Source organism: Coturnix japonica, chromosome 27 (genome assembly GCF_001577835.2).
Source record: "Coturnix japonica isolate 7356 chromosome 27, Coturnix japonica 2.1, whole genome shotgun sequence".
NCBI classification, from domain to species: domain Eukaryota; kingdom Metazoa; phylum Chordata; class Aves; order Galliformes; family Phasianidae; genus Coturnix; species Coturnix japonica.
Genome location: NC_029542.1, coordinates 863,260 through 885,038, shown reverse-complemented (window position 1 = coordinate 885,038; position 21,779 = coordinate 863,260). Strand labels below are relative to the sequence as shown.

The 21,779-nt window shown below is 61.3% G+C and overlaps 2 protein-coding genes across 3 annotated transcripts in view; one reads left to right on the top strand and one right to left on the bottom strand.

Annotated features, from left to right (window-relative positions):
* Positions 1 to 4,295, top strand: part of MAP3K14 (mitogen-activated protein kinase kinase kinase 14) — a 14,372-nt gene extending 10,077 nt beyond the window's left edge. For both annotated transcript variants that reach the window (XM_015885466.2, XM_015885467.2), the window contains exons 14-16: positions 568 to 712; positions 1,213 to 1,313; positions 1,828 to 4,295. In XM_015885466.2, coding sequence (XP_015740952.1) covers positions 568 to 712; positions 1,213 to 1,313; positions 1,828 to 1,992 — 411 coding nt within the window. In that variant the 3' untranslated portion in view covers positions 1,993 to 4,295. The remainder of the gene's footprint in view (positions 1 to 567; positions 713 to 1,212; positions 1,314 to 1,827) is intronic.
* FMNL1 (formin like 1) lies at positions 4,180 to 21,779 on the bottom strand. Its single transcript, XM_032449350.1, is given in 31 exon segments — positions 4,180 to 4,292; positions 4,438 to 4,537; positions 4,833 to 4,956; positions 5,162 to 5,260; positions 5,494 to 5,595; positions 5,721 to 5,884; positions 5,996 to 6,125; positions 6,575 to 6,655; positions 6,740 to 6,808; positions 6,897 to 7,131; positions 7,220 to 7,422; positions 7,975 to 8,096; positions 8,182 to 8,306; positions 8,308 to 8,352; positions 8,354 to 8,409; positions 8,411 to 8,460; positions 8,497 to 8,902; positions 9,003 to 9,104; positions 9,206 to 9,355; positions 9,466 to 9,576; positions 9,956 to 10,030; positions 10,363 to 10,456; positions 10,529 to 10,605; positions 10,886 to 10,994; positions 12,467 to 12,607; positions 12,836 to 12,919; positions 13,513 to 13,586; positions 13,678 to 13,761; positions 14,055 to 14,138; positions 21,037 to 21,311; positions 21,501 to 21,779. Coding segments are annotated over 30 exon segments (3,804 nt in total). The 5' UTR covers positions 21,742 to 21,779; the 3' UTR covers positions 4,180 to 4,292; positions 4,438 to 4,445.

Sequence of the window (21,779 nt, the reverse complement as noted above, 5' to 3'; positions counted from 1 at the left end):
GTAAAACAACCCACCTGAGTGAGCCGTACTGAGGCAGGGATGGCTGTGATCTGCCCTTACACCCTTTGCTTGTTGTTCCAAAGCCAAGCAGTGCACTGTGGTTGTAGCTCCATGCTTTGCTGTTCCCTTTGTACAGCACCAGCCCCCAGCAGCTGACCTGGCGCTCAGTGGCTGCTTACCAACGTGCTGCTGTTGTCACACTGACCCCCCCCGACTCTCAGATAGCGCAGGCTCTTCTAAACAGCGCAGCTGCTGCTTTTCCTGTGTGTTATCTCTCTCTTCATGAGACTGCATTTATCTGATGCTTTATTGTGCTGTGGGTGTGGTGAAAACCCCTTTTCTTTCCCATGCAACTCTTCAGCCGAAGAGTTGACTATTGAAAATAGCTGCTCACATCTGCACAGTGCTGCTGCCTCACCTTCCCGGCTGGTGGGCGAGTGCTGAGTAACTCAAGGCCCAGCACAATGGATTCCTGCTTTGTTTCCCCTGGGGCTGTTCCCATCTTGCTGTTCCACGGGAGCTCCGTTTCTTTGGGAGCCTCTAACAGCCTCACGTTTCCTCCTGCAGAACTCCATGAAGGCTTCCCTCAGCCTGCGGGACACCATGAGCTCCGGCATCCATTCCTGGAGCAGCCAGACAGACGGACAGAGCTTCAGCTGGAACAACGTGCTGAGCCGCAGCCGCCACACGGACACCCCCAGCTGCTTCAACGGTGAGTCCCTCTTCCTGCAGTCAGCACATGCAGACACATACAGCCTCACTGCCCACCGGGGTCCCTCCTCAGCTGCTGTGTTTCCAGGGACCGGGCTGTGACAGGGCCAAGTCTGCTCCCTGCAGGCAGGTGGGGGGCACTCGAGTCTGTGCAGCCAACTAAAGGCCACAGACACCCCGATCCCACTGAGGCTGATTCAGCTTCATACCTCATGCAGCTGCCGTGTGCAGGAATAGGTGCTGTGTAACCATCTACAGAGTGATCCTGAGGGTGCGTTGTGCAAATCAGCGTCTTCAGCTGCTTTCTCACTAAGCCCGGCTCTGCTCTGAGTCACCTTTTGTCTCCAGCACTTCTTTGTGCCAGGACCAACCTGAACAAAACCCCTGATGACAGAAGGAAGCGCCTGCGATGGCCGTGCCCTGTTAGTCAGTGCTTCTGTGTGGGACTGCGAAGCTGCTGTGCCCACAGCGGGAGCTGAGGGTTTCTCTGGTGTGTTTCAGGAGTGAAAATCCAGATCAGGTTGTTGAGTGGAGAAAATTTACACATCAGGGATTTCCACAGGACGAAGGTGGGAGACATCGCCACTGGGATAAGCAGCCAGGTGAGACGCAGGGCTGGAGCCATCGCAGGCTTTTGTTTAAGCCATTTCTTCTATCCTACAGCCTCCTAATGCCTCAAAGCAGTGAGCCAGGAGTCTGCGCAGGGACCCTGATGATGCACTTAGTAAAATAATCGCAGGCTTGTTGATAGGAAAAGCTGTTTTCTGAATGCCAACCGCTGCATGCATCGCAGTTGAGCTCCATCTTTAACAGCACCTCTGCTGCAGCCTTAGGTGTGTAGTAATTTATATCCGATGTGTGTGCTGGATAGGCCAGTGTATACTGTTAAGATTACGTAATGAGGACCACTTAAGCTCCCCGCCCCCGCCTGGGGCTGCGATGCTTTGCTAAGGGCTGTTATGTTCTGAGCGGGGCTGATGTTACGTTCTGAGCGGGGCTGATGTTACGTTCTGAGCGGGGCTGATGTTACGTTCTGAGCGGGGCTGATGTTACGTTCTGAGCGGGGCTGATGTTATGTTCTGAGCAGGGCTCAGCTCTGTTTGCTCTGCCCCACAGATTCCCGTCCCCGCCTTCAGCCTGGTGACGAAGGACGGCCACCCCGTTCACTACGACATGGAAGTCCCCGACTCGGGCATTGAGCTGCAGTGCACCCTGGCCCCGGACTGCAGCGTCAGCTGGGCGTGGAGAGTCAAACACGGGCAGCTGGAGAACAGGCCGTGAGGCCGCTCCTGTTGGAGAGGGTTTTGTACCTCGCTGAAACGTGGAATTGCAAAAGCTTCCAAGCACCCCCTGCCATGGAGCACCACGTGCTGGAGCCTGGTGCTGCAGTAGGATAGTGGCTCAGCACGGTGCTCTCACCTCGCCGCCGTTCCGGCCCCTTTCAGGACATGACCTGAAGCGTAGATATTCCCCAGAACAGTGGGGCAGTGCTTGTTTTGGGTGTGTTACATTGAGCTTGAGAATGGGAGGTGGCAATTTCTGCTCTTGAGAGGAATACGATTGTGCTCATCAGGAGGATGTGGAGGCCGGGTGAGAGCTCCCATTGCTCAGCAAAGGGAAGCCAGTTGTTGCTGGGCTGGAAGGAGGCTGTGTGTCCTCAGAGCACCCAGGGGAGCAGGTTGGTGTCCTCTGAGCTGCAGGAAGGCCGGGACCTGGCTGCAGGCTGTGGGTGGCAGCAGCTCTGCCTCAAGAGAAGACACAGCAGTAACTGCCGGGGTTCTGGTCTCACCTTCCATGCAGACCTTTCCTTCCTGAATCACAAAAGAGCTTTGTTTCCAGAATGAGATTTGCTTGCAGCTCTCATCTGCCCATCTGCTCCTGCTGGAGGAGCACGGCCTGGCTGGGCAGAGCCACGGCTGCAGCCCCACGGCTCCACTGCAGGCAATGGGGCAGAGGAAGGATGTCAGCTCAGCCAACCTGTGCTGCCAGATTCCATCTCTCCATCCCGCATCCAGCTGTGGATCCAGCCCCGGTTCAGCCCCTCCTCACGGGCTGGGCAGCAGATGGGCTTTTGTGCCTTTATTTCTGGGGAACTTAATGACTGATTTGTGTGTTTCTATTTTGTGTGTTGAACCCACGTGTGCCCAGTTCGGGTGGGCAGGTGCTGCTCTCCCTTTGCTGACAGCTCTGGGCCGGCGGTGAAGGGAAACTCACTTAAAGCAGCTGATGGAGCCCTGATCCAGCTCTGGAGCTTTGAGCTGTGCCCCACAGCTGCTCCCTCCAGCTCCCACCACCCGTGGCAGCGTTGTCCCCAACCGGAGCCGTACAGCTGAGCTGCTGTAGGAAAGTGGAACTCTCGAAGAAAACTCAAACCCATCCCCTCTGTGGGTTTAATCCCTTATAGCACTTTTTTGTTCTCGAGCACTTAACCCGCTGTGTGAATCGGGCTCCCGGCTGTTCTGAACCTCAGCCCCCCATGGAAGCATCCCAATAACCGCGATGCGTTTCCCGGCGCAGCCTGCAGAGCTTCACGCCTCCCGTACAGCATTAACGCCGCTCCGGGGGCTGCGGGTGCACAGCGGGGCCGAGCGGGGCTGGGGGGGTGAAGGTGACCTGCAGCTTCACCGGGGAGAAATAAAAGCTGGGGATGAAGAAAAGAAAGGCGGACCACGGGCTGTCATTGCTGCGCCGGCCCCGAGAGCAAGTGGAGCCAGCACAAATTGCCAGCATTACCAGCACCGCTCCGCACTCGGGTCGGTTTATTAGCAGTTCTGCTTTAACAGGCCCTCGGTATATAAAAATACTGCCGTATCCAAAGGAGCGGTTAATGTTTTACATCTCTGGCTTCAAGGCATTTATAAGTTACGCATTCATATTCCCAGCCCTTCCCCAGGAGCAGCGTTAGTTACAGCGGGGAGCTGCGTTCCGGGCAGCCGGGACGGGGGCAGCGGGGAACGGAGCGGAGCCGGGCGCTGCGGGGGGAGCAGCAGCAGCAGCAGCAGCAGCGCTGGGTCCAGCCACTGTGAACCCACGGGAGCGCCGGGCCGTGCTCCTCCAGCACGGAGATGTTAAGGAAGACGTAGAAAGTGAGCGTTAAAACAGCACCCCGCCAGCTGCTGGGGCTCCCAGGTGGGATGTTGGCAGCAGCTCCGTGATGGGGGCACAGCCGGCTCTGCAGAACGAGCCGTCCATGGGCTCCGAGGGACGAGAGGCACCGGCAGCGCCGCTCCTGCCCGGCGGCAGGAGGTCAAAGGCACCGGCAGCTGAAGGGCGCAGCGGGGCCAAGAGCCGCCCCGAGCGCTGAGTGCGATGCGGCAGCTCCGGGAAGCAGCTCGCGGCGCTGCCCGCTCCGCCCGCCGGGAGAACGAAGCAAGCGCTGGGGCAGCCCCGCGGTGTGCGGGGCCATGGGGGCGATGGGGGCCATGGGGGCGGACGGAGCCGAGCGGGCCCCGCTCCCACCCCGCGTCCCGGCGCGGCTCACAGCGCCATGTCCGCCGTTGCCTGCAGGCTCTGCCCCGCCGCCCGCTTCTTGGCGCTGCCGCGGCCCTTATCAGCGCGTCGGTACGGGTTGTTCCGCAGATCTGCAGCGGGAGGAAAGAACAGAGCGGAGCTGAGCTGCAGCCCGGCCCGGCCCTTCTGCCATAGCGGTACCCGCAGCTCCCAGCCCTGCCCTGCAGACCCGCCGTGCCGCAGCCCCCTGCCGGCGCCCCCCGCCCCGGTACCTACAGCAGCCGCTACAGCGGGCTCTCCTCGCTGAAGCTCACGTCGCAGAAGAGCCGGGACGAGCGTTTGCCCGTCCGGGCCGTGAAAGGAACAGTTTTCAGAGCTGAGCACAGCGATCCACAGACAGCGAGGAGGAGGAAGGAGGGGAGGAAGGAGGAGCAGAAGAGGAGGAAGAGCTGTGAGACAGGGCAGAGAGGTGGGCAGCCCCGCTGCGTGCGACAGGAAGGTGCTGCAGGTGGGTCTGGGCTCTGCACGGTGCTGGGGTCCCCCCGGTCCTTGCTGACACCCCCGTACCCCCAGGCGGTCCCTGCTGTGCCACTGAGGCCCAGAACATCACCGTGCCCCCCAATGTCCCGCCCCCAGCTGTATTGGCTGCAGGGGGACGCTGAGCCGCTCACCTGAAATAATGTCCTCGATGGCTCCGTCTTTGCCTTCATAAATGAGCGGCTCCTTCACCATCTGCTTCTTCTTCAGCTCAGCGATCATGTCCATCTGCTGCCGCTTGGCTTTCTGGAACGGTGACTGCAGAGGGGACAGCGGGGTGAGCAGCCCATCCCCGTGCTGCCCATCTCCCCCGGTCTCTTGCTCTCTCCCACAGGCAACGTGCTCTGGGTGCAAGGCCACCCCACGAGGGCACAGACAGACCCAGGCCGCTGCCTCGTGGCTGTGGCTGTGCGGGGTTTGCTGGGGCAGCGATGCCGCAGGGTCCCGTCCCATCACCGGGTACCTTCATGTCCGGCTGCTCCTCACTGCCGGGGGGTCCGGACTCCGCTTCCTTGGCCGCAGCCTCTTGTTTCTTCCACAGCTCGATGTCCTGCTCTGCTTTCTGGGGAGGAGCGCAGGGAGGGCGGGCTGAGCTGGGGGCTGCTGGGGGAGCTCAGCGCCCTGCTCCCTCTCCTTGGTGCTCCCCAGCAGCGCAGCCCGGTGCCTGGATCCGCAGCTGCCCCAGAGGATGCTCTGAGTGCCCGTGTGGGTCCATGTGGGCAGGGAGCCCCCAGCCGCACTCGTGGCTTCATCCCCTCCCAACCCCAGGAACAGGACACCCCCATCCCCTCCTACCTTGTAGGCTCTGATGAAGCGCATGAACATGGGGAAGAATGTAGTGGGGGGACAGGTCTTGGGGTTCTCCCCGAAGTATTCCACGGCCGACTCATAGGCCTCCTGTGGGCAGAGATCTGGGGTTGGGGGCTGGCAGCAGCCCTCCTACAGCCTCTCCCATGGGGCACAGGTGTGAGCAGGGAGCACAACGGGGTATCCCGGCACAGGACTGGGGGCCCAACACCCACCTTGGCAGTTTTGCTGTCAGCCTGCAGCTTCTCCATCAGCTCCGTGTTGGCCTTGAGGAACTCCTTGAGCACGAGGCTGTCGTCCTGCCGCATGAACTCCTTGCAGGTGAGCTCCATGCCCTGCTGCAGGCTCCGCACATCCTGCAACACGCCGTCCAGGGACACTGCGGGGAGGGCGGTCAGCAACCAGCTCCAGGATCAGGGTGGGCTCAGACGGTCCCCGGGGCGGGGGCTGCACCCGCCACGGCCCCCAGCCCCACGCCCATGGGTGCTACCTGAGCCCGCCTTGTCAAGGAAATGCAGCTCGGTGTGGAAGCCGGTCAGCTCAGGGTACTTGTCCGTGATCACCCGCACCAGGTAATGCAGCAGCGTCTGCTTACGGTCTGTTGATTTCATCTCCAGCAGCTGGGAAAGAGCAGCGTCAGCCCTGCCCTGCGTCCCACTGCCCCACCAGCCCTCCTTCCCCATGGCTGGTTCCCATGTCCTTCTGTGCACACACACCCTTCCATCTCCGCACCTGCTCCTCGTGCCCCTCCATCCCCACGGCTGCTCCCTACATCCCTCCAAACCCCGTGGTTAATTCTCACACCTCTCCAAACCCCCATGGCCAGTCTCCACCTCCCTCCATCACCTGCTCCAACGTATCCCTCTGTCCCCACAGCTAGCTCTGTCTCTCCATCCCTATAGCTGCTCTCCAGGCCCTTTACCCCTACAGCTGCTCCCCACACCCCTCCACCCCACAGCTGCCTCCCACATCCTCCCCACCCACAGCAAATCACTGCATCCCTCTGCTCCCATGGTGTGTCCCCATACAGTGACACTGCCTGCACACACTGGACCCAAACCCAATGTACCGCATCAAGGCTCTGCAGGCGGAAGCCGTAGGCAGCCCCACGTTTGCTGCTGTTCATGTAGTTCCCAAAGGCCAGGACGATCTGAGGAGACACCCCAGGCAGGTCAGCATCACACCCCAGCAGCCCCCCCATGGCCCCAGTGCCCCCCATGGGGCTGCCCCTCACCTCGAGGATGTTGCGCAGTTTGCTGGAGGACTTGAGGGACATAGAGGCTGCGATGATGGCATTGAGTTGCTGTGGGTGGAGGGGAAGCACATGAATCTCACTGCAGGATGCCGCCTCCCTGCAGCCCCCCAGCACTGCCCCACACAGCCCCACACACCGGCATGAGCAGCTGGGCCGTGTCGCTGAAGTTGCCCAGGAAGATCATGACGTTCATGCGCTCGGCCAGGCGCGGGATCTTGCTGAAGCGGATCATGAACTGATCCTCCTCCGAGAGCTCCTCCAGGGGCTGCTGCTCCCGCTCGAACTTCCCGATGAGGGTCCGCTCGTACTCCGTGGGCAGGAAGCGCAGCAGCAGCTCCAGGAAGTCGAGGCTCAGCGCCTGCTGGTCGTACCTGCAGCACAGCGGGCACTGCCATCCCCACCACCCCACAGCGCAGCCCACCCCACACCACCCCATTGCACCGAGGAGGGGACACTCACGTCTCAATGGCCGTGCAGATGTCCTGGATGCTGCGGCCGCCCTTGCGGAGCGTGATGGCCAGGTTCTTGGCCCTGTTGGACTCCATGAGCGTGACCTTGCTGGGGGCTTTCTGTGTGGCTTTCACCTTTAGGGCGCTGATGTCGAGGCCGGGGCCCTGAGCTTTGGTCTTGAACTGTTCCTCAAAGTCACTCATGTCCAGCTCCTGTGGGGACACGAGGCTGAGGGCATTGCTGGGGGCTGCGGTGGGGCACAGGGGATGGGGCTGCGGCCAGAAGACTGTGACAGGATAAGTGGGATGGGGAAGAGGATGAGGATGGAGGGAGGGGATGAGGAGGAGAGGGGATGGGGATAGGACAGGGATAGGACAAGAGGACAAGGATGGAATAATGAGGGAGTAAGGGGACAAAGTGAGGGGAGTGGGAAGAAGGCAGAGGATGAAGATGAGGATGAAGATGTAGGCAGAATGAGAGGATGAAAATGGAGTGAGGAGACAGGGAGGGGGTGACAGGAAGACGACAGGGCAGATCCCGTGCTCCTTCCCTCTGTCATGCTGACCTCCATCTCCCTGGAGGCTGCAGCCCCGTGAGGCAGTGACACAGATGGGTGCCACGTGGGCAAGGGATCAAAGCCAGCACGGCCGCAATGCGGGTGCACAGGTGACGAAGGCGGGTAACTCAGTGCGGCTGCAGCGAGGACTCGGGTGGCAGCCACACTGAGCCCCTGCTCTCAACGCCCCCTGCCCACGTGGCCTCACCTGCAGCACTTTCTCATCGTTGAGCTCGGTGAAGACGGTGCCGTCGATCTGGCTGGGCTTCAGTGCAACCCAGTTGAAGACAGGCATGCGGAACTTGGTCTGGATCGGCTTCTTCACCTTCACTGCAGGGTGAGAGCAGGGCAGTGTCACTGGGGGGCCAAGCCCCAACCCAGCATACTCACAGAAACATCCCCAGACCCAACTTACCTGAACCGTTGGCAGTGGGGGGAGCGCCTGGCCCAGCGTGCGGCGGCCCACCGAGCGGTGGGGGTGGGGGTGGGGGTGGCACAGAGCCCTCTGGGCCCCCAGGGAGCGGCGGGGGTGGTGGGGGGTACCTGGGCACCTGGCAGTGGAGGGCTGGGGGGTGGTGATGTCTGTAGGCAGTGGGGGCGGGGGTATGGGGGGTCCAGGCTCAGCCCCAGGCAGTGGTGGGGGGTGGAGGTGGGGGTGGGGGTGGAGCAGCGGGTGCTGGGGCAGGAGCTGGAGCTGGAGTATCTACAAACAAAAAGAAGAGGATGAGTCAACACCGCAGCAGGACACGGGGCCACTGCCAAGATCCCACTGCCATCGGGTGACCCCTGGGCACATCCCCACGCCTTTGCTGTGCCCCAAACACACCACCACCCCTCCTCTGTGCCACCTGTCCCAAACACGAAGGGGACACTGGGGACACGGCAGGCGGCCTCCATTTCCCTGCACCCGCGGTACCTGTGCTGGTGGCAGTGGCCTCTCCGGTAACCACGGGGGCTGCTGTAGTTTCTATGACGACAGGGACAATTTCGATGGCGACGTCTCCATCGGGCCCACGCAGGATCTGCACTAACCCCTTCTCCTCCAGCTCTGCCAGCCGCCGCTCCAGTGCCAGCCGGTAGCACTCCTGCGGCTGTGGGGCCGGTGGGCTGGGCGGCTGCGGCGGGCTGAGCTGCTCCTGCAGCGGAGACAAAACCCAGCGTGTCACCCACATCCCCCTCGCACCCCAAATGAGGCTCCTTGTTCACGGCAGCATTGCAGCACCCAGGGGCGCTCACCCGCAGCGCCTCCAGCTCCCGCCGCGCCTGGCTCAGCTGCTTCTCCAGCTCCGCTATCTTGGCCATGGAGTCGTTCTCCGCATCCTGCAGCTTCTCTGTCAGCTGTGTGGGATGAGGATGAGGCACCGTCACTCAGCCGCGGCCGCCACCCGCCCCGAGTGGGGTTTGCGTCAGCAGCTCCGGCCCCCGCGCCCACATCCCACCTGGCTGATGTGCTCCTCCAGCTCCTCCATGTGCTCCAGCACGGCCGTTTTGGTCTCTGAGTCCTCCAGCATGGCCCCCACATCGAAGACGTTGTCCAGGTAGGCTTGGATCTGTACCTGCAGCTTGTCGCTCTCGGTGAGACGCAGGCTCTGCCGTGGGACAGACAGAGGCACCGTCACGACTGGTGACAACCACAGCGTCCAGACACCCCCATCCCTCCGCCAGGACCACGGGGGTGCCTGGGGAAGCCCCAACCCACATCCAAATACTCATCCAGGCCCAGCTTTGTAAATTCGTACTGCAGGTGGACCCGGAAGTTCATGTCCTCCACCGAGTGCACCACGATGTTGATGAACTGCATGCAGGCGACCTGCGGGATGGGAGCAGGCTCAGCACAGCCCTGGGCACAGCACGGTGGCCCTGCGGACTGCGTGGTGGCTTCACTGCTCTGGAGGGCTGGGAAACAGCCAGCTGCTCAGCAGCCCTTGGGGACACAATGGTCTGGGGATACTATGGTGGCTCAGCGGCCCTCATGCACAGAATGGCATGCTGGATAGAAAACATGATGCCCTGGGGACAGCACAGCCATCTGACAGCCCTTGGGACCCCAGGGAGGGACACAACACACTGGGGACAGCCCCACAGCTGGAGACACAGCCAAGAGGCCTGGAGGGCCCACAGGAGCTTCCCCCAAAGCAGGAGGCTGCGGGTCCCCAGGCTGCGGGTCCCCTGCCTTGTGAGCCACTCACCATGAAGTCGATGTTGCTGTCCTCATTTCGGAAATACTCCATCAGTTTCTCAAAGCGGTTCTTCTCACCACAGACCTGGGGTGGGAGCAGGGGCTGAGCGCTGGGAAAGGCAGGGCCGGAGTGGGCAATGCTGGGGGTGTCGGGGCAGCAGGTGCCGACTGGCAAGGCCAGCCCAGCCCTGCTGGGTGCTGCTCAGTGCCATGGTCCAGCTGGGACGTGGCCCTGGAGACAACTGCTGGCATGGGGACATTGATCCCAACAGTCCAAGTGGCCTCAAATGAGTTAGGAGATGGGAACTTTTAGGATCAAAGGTGCTCCAATGGGGCAGGACTCTGCTGCACAAAAGGAAACTGAGGCACAAGCACAGGTGTCATCACAGGGACACTGTATCCCTGCTGGAGACTCACCTCCTTGAAGTTGTCGAAGGCAGCAAGGATGATGTCGTGGCCACCTCGGACCAGGCAGACAGCGGCCAGCAGCTCCAGCACGAGTGCCTTCGTCCTGTGGGGACACAGGGATGAACCAGGGCTGTGGGGCGCATCAGGGGACAAGGGGGCAGGGGACAGATCCTACCTGGCATTCCTGTTGTTGAGGCTCAGGGTGATCTCATTGACACAGGCTGGGTGGTTCATCACCAGGCTGAAGCCAGACTGGGGGGAAAAGGATCATGAATGAGGTCAGACATCCACTGGCCCACCCCAAGGACACCCTGGGATCCTGTGACGCGTCTCTGCCATGGTCCCACCATACAGGTGGCTGAGTGAGAACACCTGAGTGCAAAGGCTGGGTATCCCTATGCCATTAGAGCTTGGGGACAGTGGATATGTACTCCTCCTCGTCACTCCACCCCAATGCCCTGAAGAGGGCAGCACAGGGCTGGAAGCTTTTGGGGATCCCTCAGGGATCCCTGAGGATGCTGCCGGTGCCCACCTGGTAGTTCATGATGGCACGGAGACACATGATGCAGACATGGACATCATCCTTCTGGTTGACAATGCGGGAATTCCTCAGTGCCTTCCTGCTGTGTGAGGGGTTGAGCCTGCCGGGCAAGAAGGCAGCTGAGCAGGGGACACCTGGGGGCACCTGTGGGGTGCAGCGCAAGCAGGGCAGGGGCAGCGCGGGGGCAGATGGGCAAAGGGGTCAGGCAGTGGCCTCGGTGGCCCTGGGCTCACCAGCCAGCAGCAGAAACCCAGAGACCAAGCCAGCTGCATCCCAAAAGGGGGGAGCCCCCATGACTGGCTCAGTGACCATCCCCATCTGCAAGCCCAAGGGACTCTTGGCACTGGGGGGGGGTCTGTGGTGGGGCCGAGGTGGCTGGAAAGCTAGGGGCCCCTCGTGCATGGGCAGTCTCGGAGGCTCACCGGGGCGAATAGGAGCTGCCAGGTGACCTGGGGCAACTGTCCCCATCACTGCCCGGGGCGCTGCAGGGGACGCTGGGGTGGACGTGGTGGAGGAGGGTGTGGATGTGCTGGTTCGAGAGGCAGCAGCTGGAGGCACGTTAGAGCCTGCAGGACAGGAGGGAGAAACAGGGCTCCCGCGCAGCCCGCGGGATGGCTGGGGCACAGAGCTGGGGGCCAGGGGAACACAGATGGGAGGCAAGCAGGGCGGCTGCTGCCACTCACAGGAGCTGGCATCGAGCACCAAAGTGCTGCCCTTCTAAGCCTGTGACCAGGCTGAGGCATGGTGGGTGGGTGACAAAGGGCTGGGACCCCGCGGGTGCCACATCCGAGCCATCACTCCTGACCTGTCCCTGGGGCTGGGGACACACCGGCTCCTCCGGAGGTGCTGGCAGGTGGTGAGAGGCCCTGCAGTCCTGAGGGAGCCCCCAGACACGCTATGGCAGCTGTCTCCCTTCCCAGGATGGCCACAGCTGGGCGTCCCCTCAGACCACCCTGACTATTGGGGACAACTGCAGGGACTGTCCCCACGCCAGAGCCAGCAGCGAGTCAGGGGGATCTGCACGGCCCCACTGGGGCATCTGCCACACCAGCACCCCGGCCCCGTCACCTACCGTGAGCACATCCCCCGGCAGCGTGCAAGAGAAGAGTGGGGTTAGAAGAGGGCTGCAGGGTTAGCAAGCAAGAGCTGCCAGCCAGCGGGTCTTGCTCAGGGGTGCAGGCCTGGTCACATTTGAACTGTCGCTGTTTTTAAACCCTCCCATGTCCAATGAAGCAGTGGGTTGGGGATTTATTCCCCTGAATCTCAAGCAACTCTGATTTTACTCATTCACAGATCACCCTACTCCTTTTGGCCAGGGCATCCTGCAGCAGGGAGCAGCGCTGAGAATAGATCCAACTCTGCTTCTGCCCTGGATCCCAGCAGAGTTTATCCACTGCTGGGAGCACATGTGGCTTTGTCCCTCCCCAGTCCCCCACACTTTGATGGGAATCCATTTTTAGGACCAGGACTGCATCTCCCTGCCGAGCCCCTCTCTGAGCTGGCACAGCGCAGCATGGCGGGGCCAGGGGGCAGCGAGGCAGTGGGGTCTGGCACTGGGGTGCTGCAGGTTACCTGACAGTGAGGTGCCGCACTTTGGAGATGCCGTGTGTGGGAGATGAGGAGTTGCTTTTGCTCAGGTCCTCAACCGACCGCTCCAGGGGTTTACCCTTTTCAGAGCCCGGGCTGCCATTCTCAGTGCTCTCCATGTCATACCTGGTGGCCCATGTGGGGACAGGGACAGATGGGCAAGGAGAAACCTCAGTGCCAGAAGACACATGGGAACATCCAAGGTGGTGAATGTGGGCTGTTCTGAGCCCCCCCCCCAGCTCACCCAGCCCCTCTGAGCCCAGCAGGAGGCCGACCCCAGCCCAGTGACAGAGCGTCAGGGCAGGGGATCAGGGGAAAAGGGGACCCGGAATGCCAGCGGCAGTGGGTACATACGCAACAGAGCACTGGGCAAAGGCAAGGTACTCCAGCAGCACATCCAGCCCCTTGTTCTCCTCGTTGAGAAACTCCTGGACCCAGCTGCAGAGAAGAGGGGTTAGTGGGGTTTGCCAACTCTTCTCTTCCTCCCACCTCCCCTTCCACATCCCCAGCAGACCCTCACTGTGGTGGGGAAAGCACCCAGGTACACCCTGGGTGTCCCCAGCCATAAGGTTAGGACATGCAGGGGACATGGCACCACCATGTGCCATCTCTCCAACACAGGTGGGTGCCACACAAAACCCCAGTGCCTGACCTGCAAGGGACACAGCCCACAGGCTCTGCCACCACCCTATGGAACAGCCCAGCCTTGGGCAGCGGGTCACCATGCCCAGATAAAAACACAGGCAACCCTCATGCCACAAGGAACCAGGGCACCCAGTGTGGGGGGCAGGGTCCTACTTGGGACCCATGGGTGGCAACAAACTGGCACAGCCAAGATGGAAACTGGGTTCTGGAGCAGTCAGGGCACAGCTGGTTGCTGCCTCAGCACCTCCATCCTCTCATCAGAGTCCTCCCAGACAGGCAGGATGAGACCACCAGCCTCCACCTGTGCCTCCACATCACAGTCACCCCCACAGCCAGAAGCCACCAGCATTTGAGCCTCTGCCCCATTGACAAGGACCCCTCCTTACCCGATGTAGTTGGTCCTCAAGGAAATCTCCAGCTCCCGGAGCACCTGTGTTGACTCCTGCACTCGCCGCTTGAACTGGAGGAATAGGGACAGCCGAATGGTCACTAGGCTGGGGACCAGCACAGGGGAACAAGGGCAGACTCACAGGGTGCAAGGCAGCCCTCACCTTCCTGCTCACACCGCCTGTGTCCAAGTAGCTCTTCAGCTTCTGGATGTAGGCAGACGGCGGGTTTTTCACCTGGAAACGCTCCTACAAACCACACAGAGAGGCTGAAGCCAGGACATCCGCAAGCAGCATGGGGAAATGTCCCAGCTCCCAGCGCTGCCCAGAAGCACAGCAGCCACCCACCCCCTGTACTGCAGATGGCCGCCTATAAATGTTTAATCAGGTTAATCAGCTGCTGTCTCACTAATGGAGATGGATGCCAGCACTCGGATCCACCGCTCCAGTCTCATGTACCAGCAGCCACCAACTGTGAGTGGCATTTGGGGACAGAGCCAGGAGCAGGGCCAGCAAGGTGCCACGCAGCACTCAGACCTCACCTGGTCGCAGATGAGCTCCCACTTCTTCTCATTGTCATACTGGCTGAGCAGCTTCATCTTGTCTGGAGGCAGGTTCATGGAGCTCTGTGGGGAGACAAGTGTCAGGGGCACGGCTGTCCCCAGAGTCCTCTCTGGGCATGTGGTGCTCCCCTTTCACTCAGCACCGTCTCTGTTTGCCAGTGGGACCATGGGGACATTGCTGTCCCCAGGATGTGACTGTGTCACCATCAGGCATCACAGACCCATCAGCATTGTCCTTGTCCAAGGGTGTCTGGGATCCCCACAGCAGAGGGCACAGGAGCTGGGGGCAGGGGATGTCGAGGGGAAAACTGGAGTCAGCTCTCCATGTCACAAGGGCAGCAAAACTGGCAACCTGGATCCCAGTCCAGCAAACCACCACCTTGAATGGCGGCCCAGGCTGGGGACGTGGCTGAGCCCCCATGGCCTGAGGGTGATGGATGGCCCTGAGCCCTGACTGCAGGCACACAGCAGGCCCAGATGGTGAAATCAGTGTTTATTTGTGGACACGATCTGAGGGCAGGGTGCTGCATGTCACCACGTCCCTTCGTGCCAGCATTGCACAACCCGGCTGCGCCGCCTCCCCACCCATCAGCCTCTCCACCACCGCGGCCTCTTGAGCAGGACGTGACGTGGCTTCCGCTCCTCAAATGGCAAGAGGCAGCCACCAAAACTGCTCCTCACCACGTCCGGGGGCCCTGGGACACCCCAGGCTCAGCTCCTGCCTGCAGGACAGCGAGGTGCAGAGTGCCAGCGCATCCTAGGGGGGTGCAGATACCATGGGGTGACCTGCAGAGCCTTGGGGGAACCCCCACTGCACCTCCGGCATGGCACACATACCCTGAGATTAAAAGGTTTGACATTTCATTTCCCCAAAGAGCAATTTCTTGGAGATTCAGCCCCAAGAAAAGCAGGAGCAGAACCTGGAAAAGCCACGGCCTGGCAAGATGGTGAAACAGCACATGGAGACAGTGCACGGATCCAACCCTGTTGAGTCACCTTAACCTTCAGTTCTGGGGTTCCCCAGCACAGGGATGTGAGGTGCAGTGACCAGTGGGCGCAGCCCTTGGGACACCCACATCCCTGGGGAATCCCACAATGGTTTGGCCAGGATCTGAGCGCAGCAGGGAGGGATGCAGGCAGCCACAGAGGAGCCCACGAAAGAGAAGTGCCAACACGCCAGGCAGGAGCGGAAACCTCAGCGCCCACCTCCCACCAACGACCTGTCAGGCTGCTTTTGCAACAAACCAAACCAGAGTGATGGGGGCAGGAAGGAGCCTGCACAGAGGCTGAAGCCATGGTCACTGGGCTGCCTGGAGCCCCAGGCCACCACATAGAGCTGGTGTTTGGCTGCTTTTGGCTGGGCTGCCTGGAGCCAGCTGCTCCCTCCCACCTGTCCACAGCACCAATACCAAAATTATGCTGCAAGGCCACAAATAGCCTCACTCCAAGGCCACCGGGCTGCATTGCAATGGCCGGATGGGCCCTGGGACAGGCAAGGCAGTGACACATCCCAGGTTGCTACACAGAACCTGCCGTGGGTGACTGACACCCCCAGGGCCCTTCTGCTGGGCAGCTCTGTCCATGTGAATATATGGGACCCTGCAGACCCCAAGCCCACAGCACATCTATAAGCTTTGCACTGGGCTGTTCCAAAGTCTGAACATAGAATGTCCTGAGTTGGAAGGGACCTGCAGAGATCAACAAGAACAAATCCTGGCTTCTCACAAGACAGTCTAAACATTAAACCAGCAGGGCCTGATTTTACCAGCTGTGGAGCTCCGAAAAGCCAGGAACAAGCCTCACTGATGGGACAGGGCCTTGCATGGGCTCCCTGCCCCAAGGATGTGGGCAGAGTGGGATGTCAGAGATGTCCCTACAGAGGTGGCCATGCCTGGGCTCTGCTGCCAAGCCCCGCTGTCCCCAATGAGGGCACAGCCCCTTCACACAGCAGGGCTGGGCCTGGGGGCAGGATGTGGCACTGTCTGGGTTACAAACAGGGTGGTGGATGCCTTCCCCGCAAAGGCACGTGGTGCAGGGGAAGGAAGTGGCCTCCCACCCAGGACACTCTGCTGTGGTCCGTGGCGTCAGCCAGGAGCACAAAGAAGCTGGTTCTCACTTCCTGCTGGGGGCTCTGGTGCCATTGGGGCCGTGGGGCAGAGTGGGAGATGTGATGCAAGAAGAGCTGGCAGGTGGTAAAGGCAGGATTTGGTGCTTCCCCTTGGGTGGTAGGGATGGTAAGGACAAGGACGGAGGGGACAAGGGGACATACCCCAGCAACCACAGACTGACACCCTCATTCCAACCAGCACCCATTGTCAAGCCCATCCGCATCCCGCTGTGCCATGGGGTGCACCCACAGCAGGCCGCACAGCCCACAAGGGCACACACAGCTGCTGAGCAGCACTGCTGCCTGCCCTGCTCCTGGCAGCCTGAACAGTTGTCATCAAGCATCCACCAGGATACCAGCATCTCCAGTGCCTGCGGTGACACCTCAGCAGCGCCCTGGCAGGAGGTGGCTGGCTGAGACCCCCACCACAGCCAAAGCCAGCAGGGGAAGGACTTGCTGCAGGGTTATGCAGGGACTTACCCTGCGCCTGAAACCAGACAGGGGGAGGCAAAGCAGCACCTACATCATTTCCCACTACAAAAAGGGCTTCTGGTTGTACAACAGCAGCATGAGGCCATGCAGAGGAACCCCGCTGGGGAGGCCGAGGGGTTGTGGGTGTCAGGCAGTCCCTTTTCATTCCACACCTTCAAGCCTTCAAGCAGGGCCAGTCTCTGCACCCAGAGAGAAAATTAAAAGCATCCACCACAGAAGTGTTTGCTCTGCAAAACACGCGCAGTGCTGCCGTTGCTGGTTGGGCAGCTCGAGTCAAACCCAGACTGAAACGAGACGCCCGTTGCTTAGGGATCAGGGCTGAGCTGCTGAGGCGTCTTCTGTGGTTTCCCGACCTGCACGAGGCGGAGGGGAGAGAGGCAGCATGTGGGGCTGAGAGCTGGGAGCTCACGTGTGGATCCATGTGTGCAGCAGTGTCTGGGCACACGGCAGATGCAGAACCACACAACAGTGATGGGAAGCTGCCCCTGGCCCAGCATAAAGGATCAGATGCCGGGCAGCAGAGAGAGGACAGCACCCCAGCTCAAGGCCACAGGGAAGAGTGATGAGAGCAGTAGGGTGTGTTGGCAGCCGATGGGATGTGCCAGTCCCAGGATGCTCCAGCCCTTGTGGTGATGCTGTGAAGGTGATGTTTCTCTAGGCAGGGCTTGGAGCATGCCTGATCTATGGCACAAGACTTCCTACAGTGTCCCCGCAGTGACAGGCACCAGTACTGTCCCGTCCAGCAAGCACATCTCTCCTTGCTATGCTGACGTGACGCTGAGGCTACGGCCTCTTCCCAAGGCTCAGTGCCAGTGGAGCAGCCTGGGCTCTCCCAAACCCCAGCACACAGCAATCAGGGCTGGGCAGTGCTCCCAGGAGCACCTCACCCTGCGAGGTGATCCCTGGAGCCGGCCATGGCCACGTCCCAAACCTTGCAGGTGCCAGAGGGAAAAGCTGGCAGGGAAGCAGGCAGCCCCCCACCAGGGGCCAGAGCCCACCTGAAGGAAGGGCAAAGAATTGCTAAGGGACAGGCACTGCTACCGTGCAGCTGTGGCCAAAGCCTCCCTGCTGCCTGCTGTTCCCAGCTCTATTTTAAGCACAAGCAGAAGCTCCTCTGAGCATACGGCGGGGAAATGAGACTCGTCAGTCACACTCACCTCCCCACTGAGCGCCTGCCCAGTGCCAGCAGCAGCATGGAGGGGGGATCCCCACATCGGGACGCCCTCTGGATTCAGCCACAGTCTGAGCCAGACACACAAACACAGGCTTCCTTCCCAACACCGGGCTGTGCAGGCAATCATCCTCCATGGGGATGCTGGGGACATCAGCAGAGCTGCATGGGAGCCCTGACAGCATGGCACCATCCCACATGCTGCTGTGCTGCACAGAGACCAGACTGGGGATGCATCCATCATGGAGCAGGGCATCATTTTCCTTTCCCCCAGCCCACAGCACGGCTGCAGCTGGGGTTCACTGTGACCGACCTCAGCACCACGCTCCAGCCAACGGTACATCTGCAAACATCTGCAGGGTGACGTTTGCTGGTTCCCCAGGACAACTGTAAACGCACACCAGTGGCTCCTGGCCATGCAGGGCCCTGCGGCACACCATGATTCTACAGCAAAGTGAAGTTTTTCAGGTCTCCCGGTTCCCATCCCTACCCTACAGGCTGCCCTGATTTCACAGAGCGTTGCTGATTTTAGGTGTTACCAGCAGCTAAACAAGGGCTCTGTGGGAATCTGTCACCCGGCTCCTCCAGGGCTCAGAGTGTTTTTAGGTCTCTGCCCCTTCAGATGTGACTGATCTCTCTTCCAGGTCTCCAAAGGGGCCAAAGCAAAGCTCTCGTGACCAGCTGAGCTGCCACAGCTCAGCAGCAAAACCTCACAGCAGGGCCTCCACCATCCCCATCTCAGAGCCCTCATGGCTATTTCTGGAAGCTCAGGCAGCCCAGCTGTGGCTCACCTCCACCACACCCTCATCTCACCTCTTCATTTAAGCCCTCCCTGAACCTTTGTTTGCTTCTTGATATGTAAGGGGGATGAACAGCACTGCCCTGAACACACACACACCTGCACGCCCCTGGCCCAGCAGCCAGAGACTGACTCCTTCCTCCTCCTGTCCCCATATCCCGTAACCCCACAGCCACACCAGCACGTCCCAAATTGCTTGGCACAGAAACGGCCCTGCCATCTCTTTGCCAATACAGCATCTGCCACGGAGCCCTAACTGGGAACAAGCCAGAATTTCTGCAGTAATACAGAATTCCCCATTGCTGAGCACATGGTGGCAGTTGGGACCCCCAGGACCCCTCTGCTGGCCCGACAGCCCTGGGCTGACTTTCAGCTCCCTCAGTTTGGGATACCTGCCCAAAACCTGGTTTGCACTGATGTGCTCTCGCAACACCAGGATGCTCTCACAACACCACTGTTATGGCACCGCTGTCCCCAAAGCTGTGTGATGGACCCAGATCACATCCCAGCAATAGCACAGATGGATCACCAGCACACTGCTTCACGCCTTATTGCTAATCCCACACCCTTAGCAGTAAAGAAGTGAGCCCATTAACACCGTGAGTTTCTAGAGGTGATTCCAAGTACAGCTGGTGTGGCTGAAGGCCCTTGTGGGGGTCCTGCTGCTCCCCCTGCCCTGAGTGGGATGGAAGGAGGGGGAAGGGAGCCTCTGTAAAAGGAGGAAGAGAGATTGGGACACCCAGTTTCACAAGAAGCCTGGTTCCCATGTCGCTGAAAGCTGCCTGCTCGTCCCGGTAGCTCCGTGCCAGGGCTCCTGCTTGGGACCCAGGAGGTTTGGGAGGGATCTGGATCTCCACTTTGCCCTTTTTGATCACTTCTCAGCTTTGGCCCTTGGAGCACACCTGGGCCCCATCTCACCAGCGGAAAGTGATGTTTCCTGAGGCCTCACAGTCGCAGCAGAAGCACCTCAAGGTCCCCATCCCCTTCCTGAAAGCACCGCACACGTCACCCCAGAGCCATTACAGGCACAGCCACAACCTGAACCTCATCCTGCAGCCTGCACCCAAAGCAACACACGGCGCTGTGAGCACACAGCAAGTTACTGCAAAGCCCCATACTGGGAGTCCCAGGAGCACCACCCGGGCCCTGTGTTGCACAGCCCTCTGCTGTGACCCCTCTGCAGTGACAGCAAGTCAAAATAGATGCAGAGGACTCACAGCCCGTGTCTGCAGGCAGAGCAGACACTTCAGCTGCGATGCCTGTCCCCAGTAATCCTCCTGTAATTGCTGCACGGCGGAAAAGCCTGTAAATAATCTGTGCTGGGCCGGCGGGTCCTGCCTGCCACGAGGCCACACACACACTGTGGAGCATCTCAGGTCACAGCACCGGTGCTGCTCCGGCTCTCGTTGTGTAACAGCAGCCGCCGGAGCCGTGCCTGCAGCCGGAGCCGGGCTGCTGCTCCTATACCGGTCCAGGTGAGCACACGGGATGACTGCAGGGGATAAGGGGATTAAAGCAGCAAATGTGAAAGCAGCAAACGTTTCCCTGCTCTCGGTGCGTTGCCGATCTGACTTTGCCGTGGAGCTTTTTGGTGAGTGAGGGGACACAGGAGCACGACCTTCAGAGCGTGCCCCAGCTCCGCGGCGTGCGGGGCTTTGCGGGGAGAGTCGGGCTGCTCTCGCCTCCGCCCTCCGGAGCTGCAGAGGGAGGAAAAGGCCACATCGCTGCGTGCGGGGGAAGGCACAGGCACGGGGACCGCGTCCAGCACAGCTGTACAGTGAAGGTCACGGCCATCCTTTCCCTCCCAAGGACAGAGAGAAGCGACCAGCAGCTCAATCCAGCGTTGCTGGTGCCCGGCACTCAGCTCACCTCCTTCTTCTCTGCCCACCCGAGCGCCCCATGGGGCTGTGGGGCTGCACGCGGCGGGTCAGCCGCCCCACGGCACGGGACAGCGGGTGGTTTGCTCCAGACCAGCGAGGCTGGGGCTTATCCCAGTCCTCAGCCCAGCGCTGAGATGGGAATAGAGGGAGGGGGAGAGGGAGAGCGCTGCCGGGATGCGCCGGAGAGGAGCAGGGGAGGAGGTGAGCGAGGCAGGTTGCTATCTGTAGCACCGGCTCGCTGCAGCGTGCACGGCTGGCACTGCTCGCGCTGCCAGCTCCGGGCCTGCCGCCGGCTCCTCAGCCCCATCCCCGCGGCTGCGGAGCATCCCCGGGGCCGAGGACAGCGTCACCCGAGCGGGCAGCGCGGAGCTCGGGGCATCCCGCTGGCGGTCCCCGTGAGCAACGGGAGGAGCCGGCCCACGCCGCGGGGATGGGAAAGGAGGGATGGAGGGGGAGGAAAAAAAAATCACAGAGAAAAGCCCGTGCAGGACTGCGGCTCCTCCAGGACTCACCAGGACGCGGCTGAAGCGCTCCTCCAGCTCGTCCGCGGCGGGCATGGGCTGCCGGGCGGGCGGCGGCGGCCGCGGCGGGGTGGCGGCGGTGGAGGCGGCGACAGCGGCGGGGCCCGGAGCTCGGGGGTCTCGGTTCTCTCGGGCCGCAGCCCCCTCCATGCCCCCGGCCGCGTTGCCCATGGCGCTGCCGCCGGGCCCGGGGTGCCCGGGGTGCCGGGGATGGAGAGGAGCGGAGCGGTCACGCTGCAGTGAGCTGGGCTGGGCAGGAAGCGGAGCTGCGGGAGGGATGGGGCGGGTGAGTGTCGGGGTGTTTTTTCCCCTTCTCTGTCTCTCTTCGCCGCTCGCAACTTCTGCTGGGCGTTATTGAGCCGCAAACGCCTCCCCCCGCCTACACCCCCGCCCCGCGGGCTGGGCTCCGCTGCGCCCCGGTCCCGACCGGCCGCCGTGCCCCGCAGCCCCGGCACCTGCCGCCCTCTGCCGCAGCCCGGCTCCAGGGTCCCAAAGCCCACGGCTGCGCGGAGCGGGGCTGCGCCTCGGGTTCGGTTTCGTTTTAATAATATTTCTGTAAGGAAGGGAAGGAGGGAGGCGGATGGGGATGGGGAGGGCAACGGGGACGGCTGGGAGCCCTCCTCTCTTCCTCTTTTGGCCCCGGCAGCCAAAGGAGGGCGAGCTGAGGCTGAGCAAACTCATCGCGCCTCTGAGCATCCCCAGCAGCGGGGATGGAGCCCCGGGAAGGGCGGCAC